General features: G+C 43.0%; 2 protein-coding genes across 2 annotated transcripts; one reads left to right on the top strand and one right to left on the bottom strand.

The window, feature by feature from the left end:
- Nucleotides 1–2,739: 2,739 nt before the first annotated feature.
- On the bottom strand, nucleotides 2,740–7,604 carry LOC131293539 (A disintegrin and metalloproteinase with thrombospondin motifs adt-2-like). The gene is made up of 7 exons (XM_058321615.1): nucleotides 7,143–7,604; nucleotides 5,036–5,820; nucleotides 4,841–4,969; nucleotides 4,652–4,771; nucleotides 4,437–4,569; nucleotides 3,073–3,591; nucleotides 2,740–3,009 (listed from the first exon to the last, which is right to left on the bottom strand). The coding sequence occupies exons 1-7, from the start codon at nucleotides 7,602–7,604 to the stop codon at nucleotides 2,740–2,742; spliced, it is 2,418 nt and encodes an 805-aa protein (XP_058177598.1).
- Nucleotides 7,605–10,832: 3,228 nt separating this feature from the next.
- Nucleotides 10,833–12,082, top strand: LOC131282151 (uncharacterized). Its single transcript, XM_058311553.1, has 2 exons — nucleotides 10,833–11,067; nucleotides 11,139–12,082. Exons 1-2 carry the CDS (start codon nucleotides 10,833–10,835, stop codon nucleotides 12,080–12,082), a joined length of 1,179 nt encoding a protein of 392 aa, XP_058167536.1.
- Nucleotides 12,083–12,629: the final 547 nt, after the last annotated feature.

The raw sequence follows: 12,629 nt of genomic DNA on the forward strand, positions 1-12,629 counted from the left end.
CGATCGAAATACAAAGAAGTTTTCGTTCTTCTTCTCCCGCGCTAACGTAATCAAAACATTGCGATATGCTTCGCGAGAAAAGCACGATCCGTGGCGTGCTGCGAAGAGAGTTGGCTGGTTTCAGGTTTAACGATCGTCCATTCCGTCCAATTTGGTCCATTTTGCGACGGATGTAAACATTTCCACGCCGGGACCGCCTGGTTAGTTGGTTTGTTTTGTATTTTGACTTTTTTCTCTCTCTCTCTCGGGTCGCTTCCCACCGGTTTTATGGGTTTCCAAAAGTTAGTTTTATGGAGTGTTTAATAGGCTATAAAAACAACATTAAATCACGCCCAAAATACAGCGGCACGTGCTTAATTAATTAAGTGTGGTGAATTTGCATACGCGAAATTGTGGGAATTATGATAAGAGCAAGAGATAGTGCACGTGTGTAAAATGAAATGCATAATCAAGATCCAATGAAACAATAAATTGGAAGAGACCCAATAATCAGATGGATTAGTTTCGTTCAAATTCAATTTTCAATAATTTTATTCAATAAGTATAAGATTTTGCAGTACGATCTAAAATTTATATAGCATTTTTACAAAATTTCTTCTCAATATATTTATTAGATTAAATTTAATTATCTGTTTAGACGTTAGAATATTAGATGTGCAATATGTTACAGATGTGTCAGGAGGTTGTTTGGTCATTTGTTGCATATTAGCTTTCTTTTTCTCATTTATTTTTTTGCAAAAATGTAGCCAATTTTATTCTGACATCATTATCATTAGCAAACCCAAAATTTGCAAATACACACGGTTGATGTTATGCTGGAATGTTCAAAAATAATCATTGAAAATTATCATAACATTATAGAATTAGCTCACATTTCTTTGATACCTGTAATTTACCTTGAACAGTCGTGTACAGAAACCTTGTTCCGATACAATGAAACCTAGAATTGATCGATGTTGTATCGCCGGCGTAGGCTCATATACCGATAAGCATGAATGACGAAAAAAAAATGTTTGGCCATAAATAAATCCCTTTAAGCCCTTCAAAGAGTATAATCGGTTGAATCGATTCCGAGACAATCGGATTATTTATCGCCACCATCGAAATCGGGATTAGTTCGCCAAACCACGTGACGATCCGACCAGACGACGAGTTATCAGCACTAACCCGGTTTTTTCGCATTTTCGGCCCGCGAATGTTCCCTCCGTGAAGCAACACCAGTCAACATGCGCATTCTCGATCAGCGCAGAACTTGCTGCTTTGAAAGCCAAATATTTGGTCGCCCGTTTCGCTTGCCACCCAAGGGGAGGATCGTGAAGAAGCTAGCACGGTCTGATTAGCGTACATTCGAAGGTTCAGCTGACGTCGGCCGCCATGCTTTTTTATCGTACTCAAACACACGAACGGTGGCCATGGGACCCGTGGTCAAGTTAACAGGTTTCTTTTATTTTTCATCTAACAGAACAGCTTCTAAGTTGATTAACATGTATTGCAGCGGCGAGGTATAAAAGGAACACTATAAACAGAGTTGTCACGTTTTTCGAACACCCCGATAGTGAGCACAAACGCATTCGAGGTGAATAAATTCATCAATATCTTGTTAATGTACGATGAAACAAACAAACAGACATTGTTTGCATAGAAAATCTTAGCATTGACCGGAGGAGGACGAGAAGTAAACAACGAACCGGATAAGAAAACAGAAAAACAACGACATCCAAGTACGTCACCATGAGTTCTTATCAAAAACATACAATATTTCGCCGTAGCAGAGAGTGAAGAAAAGAGTCAGCATCGGGTAAATACAAGCCCGAAGGCATCCGTCCATCCACCTACGCACAAGTTTCGTTGTTTGCTTCTCCTTGCGCAGGCTCTATCTTGCGAGCGTTATCTGAAGAAGGTATTTTATCATATCAAACATACCTTAGCTTTTGACAAGGCGCTTCGTGTACTTGGGGAAAACAATTAAATGTGGTTCTTAAGATCCTCGGATTTCCTCGCTATCACGAGACTGTTTTGCAAACAAACAATCAAAGAATAAGAACAATTGATTCAAGGGACTTGTTGTGCCATTATTTGAAAAAAGAAAGAGTTTGCATATTCTATGGCCGAAAGTCTTCTATCAAACGAATATTCATATGCCATCTTCCAGCAGCACCACGTTTCGCGATGATAGGTGTGACAGATGATTGATTCATACGTCGTTTCGATTATCACAATCGTACTAATGCACAGTCGCTCGCCCATTTTTATTGCTTCTTTTTGCTTCCTAAAAGGACGCTCATTGTTAGCACCGTTTCGACGGATCGAAAAACGGCGAGCGCATGATATCGAACGAGCGATAAGAATTGAGATGTAACTAATAAAACCCTTCTTTGAACGCCGATCGTGCCGAACGATAGGCTTCTGGAAGGTCTATTTCTGAACCTCCGCCAAGGTAATTTCCTTCGTTGCGTTATCTCTCAGATGACCCAATTTATCATTTTACTTTGATGAAATATAATCGGTACGGTTTGGTTTTTGTTTGCATCCAATCGAAATGAAAAAAAATGGATACTATGATATTTTTATTAGAAAATTTCGGAAAAATGAAATATATATTTTTTATGTTTCTTAGTCTAAATGCGAAACTAACATTTTATCAGATTCTTATAAATCTTATTACCAGAAACTTTAAACCAGAATTACAAGCATTAAAATAAATTACTTATCAAAGAGTTTAACCTACTAAGCATGCATTCATGTTGTTGCACCTTCTAAGGGCTTATCGACATCCGTTTTGAAACTCCCTGTCAGATCCAGATAGTCTTGATCGACCCATTGATCGTCGTTTGGAAGTTGGTCCGGTTTGAGGGCCCAAGTACTAGTCAACGGTGTGATGTTTCGGTCCAGCGATAGGTAGCTCAGTATCGCACTGTCAAGGAAGTGCGAGGTCATGGGTAGTGCATTTCCGGCCACTGGTATGTCTTCGGTGATCGACCAGATGGATATCTTCGATGTCTTGAAGTTCTAGAAGTGAAGAGAACGATTGTTAGTACATCCGGCGACATTAGACAACCATGGGTTGCCTACCTCTGGCAAACAGTGGTGCTGCTGGCAGTAGTAGTTAGTTCCCGATTCCTGATGGCACAGCGTTCCATCAGGGAAGTACGAGTCGACTCCCAGGTCGTTCAGATCGAACCGTGGCGCGTAGTACGCGTCGTTGTCGGCACGCTTGCAGTAGATCGCACAACTCATCCATAGGCGTTTCGAATCGTACGGACCCTGAATGCCTCGACCGACGGGATCGAGCCGGGGAAGAAGCTGGCTAAATTCTCTGCAACGCCGACTGGCGTAGAACTGGACGGGCTCTCGGTTCGAGTGGCACAGTTGTTGATCGTCGCAGACGGTCACATCCACCGCGACTCCCTCGCACCCCTGGTCGGTATTAACCGGTGGCGGATTGTCACAACGACGGGTGCGACGTTTGTAACCTCGTGATTGCTCCAAGCATCCCGAAATGCACTCGTCGTCCATCCACCCTCCCCAGCCGCCGGGAGTGGAGTTTGTGGGTTTTTTCTTCTGCTTTATACACTTTCCTCCATTGCACCACTGGAAAAGGTAGATCAAACCAGAACGAAAAGTTCATAATTGTTAACGCAAATAGAATGCGGTAATGTAACGAACACATTTCAAAAACCGTTTGAAACGCTTCAACCTAAAAACGGAGCATTGCATACTTTTAGGCGGTAAAATGAGCGTGCTGACGAACCGGTAATTTGGTTCCGACAAACTCGGAAAACATCTGCAAGATGTATCAACATTTATCATAAACTAGAAAAGATGAAAAAATCTCACTTTATACAAAGCTGTTTGCTTTAAACAGGCCACTCATTCGGGTGTAATTGTCAAAATCGGTGAAGGGACTTAAACATTAATAACAATTTTATCTTTTGTTCACATACATTTCTTTAGCTTTATAACGGATTTCTTTGGCATTTTAACGTAATGTTATATTTTTGGGACACAGGTTATTTAAAAACAACAAAAATTAAAAGATTTTACTCCAACAGGAAAAATGAAAAAATCAATACCCTAATTGAAAAGTTAATGAAAAATGGCCTATTTCGGCGTTAAATTCAAAGAATTTTTTTAAATCTAAAAAGTATGGGAACACATTTGTTGGGCAAAGTTGTTTGAATTAAAAAACCTTTTTTTCCTTAACGAGAACTTCTTTTGAAGGTTTTTTAGCTTGAATTTTGTTGTTTGTTTTGGTTCCAATATTTTGAATGTAAAATGGCAGGAAAACACAAGAGCGCCAGTAGATTAAATCTTATTTAACAAGAATTTTAATGGATATGCGAAATAAACATGTGCTTAAAGAGAATAATTATTAATCTGTATTGTAAATACATATGCTTTTATACAAAATTATAGAGTATTGTAGAAGAATTTACCTTACTATCACCACAATCGGTTCCTTCCAATGCAGGTCCAGCAAAGTAGAATCCGGTCCGATGTGGTGTGCGACATCTAAGATTCTGACAGATGTCTGGTTGTACAGCCGATGCTAAAATTGCATCCTTATCCCTGTTTTTTAAATAATTTAGAAAAAGCATTATAATCTATTACTCTGTCACGTCTTCTATTGAAATCAAAACAGTATACGTACGTTAGTAATACCTCACACTGCCTTTTAGCGGTCCATGCCTGTCCCGGGTGATCGTAGAACTTCGATGTATCGTATTCCTCCTTCGGGTTAGCGGCAGTTTCGAACAAACAACCGGCCCAACTGAAAAACATGTTTTTTAGAATTAAGGAAAATGTTGTTCCTTTTAAAAAATTCCTCGATGCGACGTACTTTAACTGAGAGATAACATCGGCGCTACAGGTAGACCACGTGGTTTCGCCTTGGGTTCCTCTCGACGGTGACATCACAAAACCGTCTTTCGGGCATCCGTTTCCCACCGAATCGTGATGCATGCCAAGGCTGCAAAAACAGCGAATTAATCGTTTTGGAACGTTTTAATTTGGTCCAACTGTGATCCAAACATACTTGTGACCGATCTCGTGCGCCGCAATAAACACGGACGTAAAGCCCGACGAAGGATACGGTTTGCCGAAGATGTTCCTCGCTCCGAACTCGGCAATGACACACGCGTAATCACTCAAACAAACACCACCGACCGTAGCCAGCCCCATTGTGCCTCCGTTGCGCCGTCCGTTGTCGATGGAGTAGAAATCCAACCCGGACAGGTACAGTCCCATATCCCACCGGCCCTGGTTGAGGGCGCTCTGGTAGGCGCAAAAGGAGTCGAGCAGTAAGTTACGTTCGCCATCGTAGTGCGGCATTTCCGGTGGCTGCGTGCGCATCAGCTCGAGGTACACTAGCGTAACGTCCACGCCTTGGCCCAGCGAGGGATGATGGTAGAGCGCCTGTATGCCGTTGATGTACGCCAGCAGGAAGTCCCGGAGGGCAGCATCGTTGTGGTCCAGATAGGGGGCGAACGTGTTGTAGGCTGCTTCATCGAAAAACACGGCCAATTCTAGCTTCGGCCGACCGTATCGCGTCGGAGCACTCCGATTACGTCCATCCCGGGCGTCAAGCTCTTCCAGCTCGGTGGAGGAATAGTTCTTCTGACCAAGTGTGTCTCCGAGCAGGTGAATTTCGGATTGCGTTCGACGTCGCAGTAGCTCGTACGATACGTCGGAGGTTGTTTGCGGCCGCAGGTCTTTGACCAAATGTGGACGGCGGAAGACTGATGACGTTTGACGGTCTAGCAATCCCACATCCAATGGTGTTATTTCTAGAGGTCCCGAAGTGTGAAAAATTATTCCACTCTGAAAATATTATTACAACTAATTTAATTCATGGAAACATTATTTACCTTTCTTTAAAAAATATCCGATCATGTTTATGATGGATTGATATTAAATATGCATCGTTATTAAGTTATTAATGGTGACAATCTAGCAACATGGGGGTCCGCGACAGCCGAGCGGTTGCGCTGGACAGAAAATCGGCCCATGAGCGCCGGGGCTCACCACCTCGACGGCGTGGGTTCGAATCCCAACCGAGACCGGACCCTCCCCTGTACGAGAGGACTGACTATCCACGTACAACAGGGAAGCAAGTCTCGTAAGCCCTTAACGGGTAGGCATGACCAAGAGCTCGTTGCGCCAAGAAGAAGAGAATCTAGCAATATTCTAAATAGAAGAAAATATTCGCCAGTTCAAACAACAATCGCAACATTACTAATTAGCATCTAAATTATAAACATAACCTTCCCCGGTTGTGTCATTTCCGCTAATTATAAAATCTATTCACATTTCTACTGCTTGTCCAAAGGGTTCATTGACACGCAACAACCTAGGCTACAGTCGAACAAACAAATGTACCACAAACAAATGTATACTAAACACTTAAAGTAGCAAATGGATTTCTTACTTTTGCTGTTAAATAACAGCACCGTTCAACAAAATCGATTTAGCACCTACATACACATGACTTCAATACGCGCAGAAGAAAGGTACTCGTCTAACGCAACGAACATTTTTTCTTTTCACGCCTTAGTTTGTGCTACAATAGTGTCCTGTACAGGAACTACCTTAGGCAGATATTAAGCACAGTTAAAATTTGTTGCCAGGACACGAATTTTGAACGCAACGCACATAATCAAATACTAAAATATCCTTTAATGTTTCAATAATATATAAAAGAAAACTTGTAGGAAAATATGAAATTTTAATATGGCACTATTTGCTGCTTTAATTACAGTCAGTCAACCTTTTATCAGCTTCTTCTAGTAAATACGCAAATGTCAGAGACAAGATTGAAAGATGTTTCTCAGTCGCAGTGTCACTTCACTCGCTGCATTGTATAATAGTTCTGATTTTTCACTTTTTAAACAAAACCAAGAAAGCAATCTTCTTTCTTCTGTTTTTCATTAGCCATATGATAGATTATCTTGTCTTTTGTGTTGTTTGTGACTCTTTTGCAAAACCAACTTCCAACGTTTCCCATTTCAATTAGCACCACCATTTAGCACTTCATTTGGCGAAAGTTCCTCCAATGAGCAGATCTTTCTTCACGGGCCAAACGCACACACCGGACAAAACGATATAACTGGTACTTCTCGATGTTCCCACCATTCTGTACGTACAAATTTGTCATCACCGTTGGTCGAAAGAGCCGCTGTAGTGTTGCCATCGTTGTGCACAAAGTGCGCCACAAAGTTACTGGGCCGCGGTGTCCCTTCCAGCACCTTCGTGACACGTTCCTGGCCCGCCGTAAGCACCGTCACCGGAACATTGGTGGCGTTTAGTGCGCGGTTCGGTTGGAGTCGCAGCACGATCGGATCATTGCGGAAGGAGAAACTCAGATTGAAGTCCGGCACGTCCCGATGTCCGGATCCGTCCGGATGGCGTACATCGACATCGACCAGCTCAAAGTAGGGCCAGTCACTTTCGCTCTCGCTGCCAAAATACTGCAACCGTTCCGCGGACCCCAACCGACCGACGAACAGCTGTTTCGGATCCGATGGTTCACCGGAAAGGCCCGGCACGATCGTGCCGACGGTCAGGGCCACTAGGACGCCGACGGTGACGCCACAAGTGTGTAACATTTTCGAACAACTTTCGAGCACCCTTTTTCACTAACTCCCGAACACTGGAGGCGTGCGAACCGTCCGCTGGCGACACCTGGATGAAACTGTCGGAGAAATGCCGCCCGTCCGGTGGTTTTAAATGGCTTTCGGGGCGTTTGTGAATTCTGCACGCGAGTGACGCAATTTTAACGACCAGCGGCCACCGGACGGGACCATGGTAAATGGGATCAGTGGCACAACAACTCCGCGCACCGGAATAAGTCGGGGAGAAAAACAAACGTAAACATGGAGGAAGTGCACAGGACAGTAAAAGAAAGAATCGAAATTCATCTGCAAAGTCACAAAAAATAATACCCAGAGAGAAAGAGAGAACATGTGCGAGTATTTGTACAGAGTGCACTTACGATTGTGCGGAATAGCAGTTGGATGATTTCAAACTGTTCCATTTGCAATGCGGGTGCCCGCGAAGGTGTCGATTTTTTTCGGGCGTAGGATCGACAGCAGGAGAAGATCAGGTGCTGCCGTTAGGGTGGCACCATCGGCTTATCGTAATTGCATCCCATTTGCATGCCGGGACTGGATGACGGTATCGTGGCGCGTGTCAAGTGCAGTATGTTGCTGTGACACCATCCGCACCCACCGGACTCTTCCCGGGCACGCTCCTTGACCTGGCAATTTTCTAATTAGTAGCAGATAGGGACACAGTCAAACAGCTGTGCTCCGCTTTAACATCTGCACTTTTCACGCCAACTGTCTGCAAACCGGCATGTGGCATCAGAAATAAACATTTCTAATTCCATGGTCGACGAATGATTTGGTTCGTTTAAATAGTTTTTATAATTTTCGAATCAAATGATAACGCAGTTAGATGACACGCTTGCATCTTATTAGGGATAATCAGACAGACACTTTACATCCATGTGTTTTCAAATTTGCTTCTCCTGCCCTTTTTCAGTATCTGTTGGTGTTAAGCAAATGTGCAACATAATAAAACATAATTTATCAAATGACGTTAGTTTTTGCACAAAAAAAAATATGCGAAACACTCAATTTGAATGAACAACGTTTCGCACGAAAAAATTGGTTTGCTACTGTTCTCAATTAAATGCACAAACATTTTGTCTCATATACCATTTCAAGCGAAAATTGGTTTACCAGTTTCTCACTGAATAAAATATAGAAATTTTTGTTTTTGTAACAAAGTTACAAATATAAACCAAAAATTATAACTTTGCAGTGTAATGTGTATGGTGCACTACTAACAGCTACAATATCTTTTTTCCAATAACTTGAGGGCATTACTCTACCCCGTTCTCTATGTTAGATAAATGAGCATCTAATATTGACATAACATGTGATTCAAAACATAAGGTAAAGTGGGGAAGAAGCTGACAAAAAAAGAAATATTTACTATAAACTTCGGCTTTAAATTATTACTTTTGTTTTGCTTAATCCGTTTTTTCTTTATTTATTGTTTAAGTTCACTACCAAAAAAGATTTTTTTAATCAAACTATTTAAAAACATAACGCCGTAAGTCGAACATACGCATAGTTTATTAGAAAAAGTATGTAATAAGAAATACGACACCGGAAATATTGGAACAATTAAATAACATAAGCATTTTTCTACAATGCGCCACTTTTTTATTTTTGTAGTTAGAGCCATAACATGTTTCAAAATAAAAAACTAAAAAGCATAGCACAATATTTCCTCGAATTTGTCCATTCGATACATAAAATTAAGTAAAATTTATATAATAATTAACAAATTTAAAATTTATATCAAAATCCATAATTTTTCACTGATTACCATGCTTTTATTACACAAATCAGTTGGTTTTCCACCGTTGAAAAAGTTAAATTACTTTCATCGTTCAACTATATTTCAAATGGAGAGAGAATATCAAAATCTAACTGGAGGATTAACGTAGCACCGCCGAGGCACCATGGAGGAATGAAACAAAGATCGTATGCTTCCTGTTAGAGGTCATTCCTTGCTTTGGCGTACAATAACAGATACCCATCTAGAAGGATTTCATCTTCATTAGTCGCGTTAATCGATTCGCTCGTTCTTCCCCAGCGTGGTTGCACTTTTTCTTTGTCCCACGCGGACTGGAAAGATGCCGTTCGCGGTTCGCGAGGGAAGACTTAATAAGACGGCAAACGGCAACCCGATCCGGTTGTGATGACTTGCGATGAAATGGAAAGTGTTTGGCAAACAGAAGAGCATGAGATCGTTAGCCACCCGCAGAAGAAGAACGGATCCGATGCCGATCTTGGTGCATTCCTCAAACTTATAGTGCGCATTGTCCGCCGAACGTTGTGGTGTGTGCATCGAGCGCCCTTACCGGCTAAGGGTGTGCGAGTTGGTGCCTTCGTTTTTGCATGTCCATGACGAAGAGGCTCTTTGTTTTCGCGGCGTGAAAAGGGTGTTTCAGTCGCACAGAGAGAGAAATACAATCGCATCGCAGCAAAATCATCCGAGAGACGCCGCCAAACGCGAGCTCTCTGCCAACAAGATCACGTTTCAGAGGTTCTGCCTATATAGACACGCACTATATGTAACTGCATCCGGTGGCGGAGGAACATCGGGACGAGAGTGCGTGACAGTCGATCGCGGTGAGCATAAGTCCTCACTTCTGTTTTCTTCATCCTCCTCGACATATGTACGCTTCATCGTCCAAACCCGGCCATTCCCTTATGCCTCTCCAGCAGAACCTCTCATCGCCCCAACCGTCTTAACACCTACATCGTACGGCACGAAGAAGAGAGGTTAAAAATAAATGTGTGACAAATGTATGTTTATGCTTAATTGAAGCATAGCATTTCGTGGTTCGTGTGATGGAGTCGCGAAGAGGATCCGGGTCCGTGAAAGACAGAACGCAGGGAAGGAAACCAGCTCCATTGAGGCGCCTTCTGCTTGTTGCGCGAAGCGATGAAGATCAGCAGGCCCACGGGAACGTCCCGGATCGACGACCGTGGAGCTCTTTACGACTCTCCGAGAATGATTCTAGCCATCCGATCAGCGGCGAGCGATAGCGACACCGTGACTTTATGGTAAACAGTTGTCTGCGGTACGCTGCGCTCAGTTAGTTTCCGTTCAAATGCGCCACCGTGCGGACCGAAGTCAAAATCTTCGCGGAATCGGTTTACACGCGCCGCAAGTGAAATTCTAATCGCTTCTAGAAGAGGTTCTGTTGAGGTTCAGTAGATTTTATTACTGCCGGCATGATGAACACTGCAACGATGGAAGACGACTACACATCGATTGAAGATTATCTGAGCAATGAGGTTTACGTGACGAAGACGAGTGATTTCGATGACCCTCTGCCCAGTACCCCGACCCTTCGGGAGGATGTGACCCGAACAGAGCCACTGGAACAGCTGATATTCTTCTACTCCTACAACGCCGTCATAGTGGCGGTGGGGATTATCCTGAATCTTGTGCTTATACGAGGAATCGCTTGTGCCAAGTCTACCGGTAAGCAAGACTCTTTGATCCTTGACAATCGACTGAAGTTGACTTCCTGGTTTGTTCCTTCCATCTCCTAGACGCCTTGCTGTTTGTGCTACAGATAGCGATCGTTGATGTGTTGACGCTTCTCACAAGCGATTGGGAGCTTTACTATCACCTTACGCGCACTTGGACGCTCCCGGTGGAACAGTGTACGCTGTATAGTGGGCTCGAATCGCTTACCAGTGTCGCGATCGCGTACTTCATCGTCGGGCTCAACTTTCACTCCATCTCGACGTACAACCTGGCCGTGGATGTGGTGAAAAGCGGTACTATCGCCTCCAACGAACCCGAAAGCATAGCCGAGGAAAACAGTTACGAAGTGGCCACGGATGCGGTGTCCCAGAAGCGATCCCTCACCATCGACTATCGGTACAAGAAAACGCGAATTTCGGTGCAGTTTCCGATTCTTCTCGTGTGGTTTATCGCCATCTCCGAGTCGCTGCCTTTGTTCTTGTTCTCTGACATCGTAGTGGCACCCACGCCACTGGCTGGCAATGATGTGGGCAATCAGACGCAACACTGCACCGTGCTGGTGAACACCGTCACCAATCATCGCCTCGTGAGCCTCATGGTCATCCTCATACGCATCATCCTGCCGACCGTAGCCCTGTTGATAACGACCGTCCAGATGGTGGTCAAGTTCTACCGAGGCAAACGGTTCGCACAGCCCGACGAAATCGATGAGAATGTGGCGTTCGCCCTTAAGCTGTCCATCTTTCTGTCGATCTCGTACATCGTGTTTACGGCCCAACGGCTGTACGGATCGTTGCTGTTGGAGATACTCTCCGAACCGAACGTGGTGCCCAAGTATCCGCTGTTTAGCTCCACAATCGGACTAACACTAGCTGTATTTCACTACTGTGCTTCCTTTGTTCGTCCGCTGGTCATAGTGGCGATGTGCAAGCAACGAAATAATCATGTCGATATCCACTTTCTTTGCCGGAAACGATCATCATCAGATTCGATTTCATTAGAATAAGCCATAGAAAATGGTAAAATCAACATTTAAAAGGATTTGAAGATTGCCTCCATTTTTCATATTAACTACATAAAACTCTAGTCAACTACGGCGTGTTGAAATAAAACTAAATTTTATTAAAAAATAACGTCTACACAACTGGATTTAAATTCTGTATGAAAAAACTATAAACATAATAAGTACCTTTTGTTCTACTCATATCATGACACCGGGCAAATGTAACTAAAACGAGAAAGCCTGTAAAATTATACTCGCTGCACGTGGTACCACAAAATATTTTCCCGCGCAAAGGACGTAATGTCAAAATGTTAGCAAAGAGCTAATAACAAATATCACCATAGATTTGACGATTTATTCATGTTAATAGAGGCTTTTTCATAAACCATATAACATATTTCATTCCGGATAAGAGAAAATTTCAACAAAATTAAAAATTTATGTCATGGCAGAATAAACTTGACAGTTAGTAAACATTTAACTGCCATCCCGCGCGTTGTCAAATACCCAGTATGATTGTTGACAGTTGTGCCTGGCCATCACTACTATC

Source organism: Anopheles ziemanni, chromosome 2 (assembly GCF_943734765.1).
Source record: "Anopheles ziemanni chromosome 2, idAnoZiCoDA_A2_x.2, whole genome shotgun sequence".
NCBI classification, from domain to species: Eukaryota; Metazoa; Arthropoda; class Insecta; order Diptera; family Culicidae; genus Anopheles; species Anopheles ziemanni.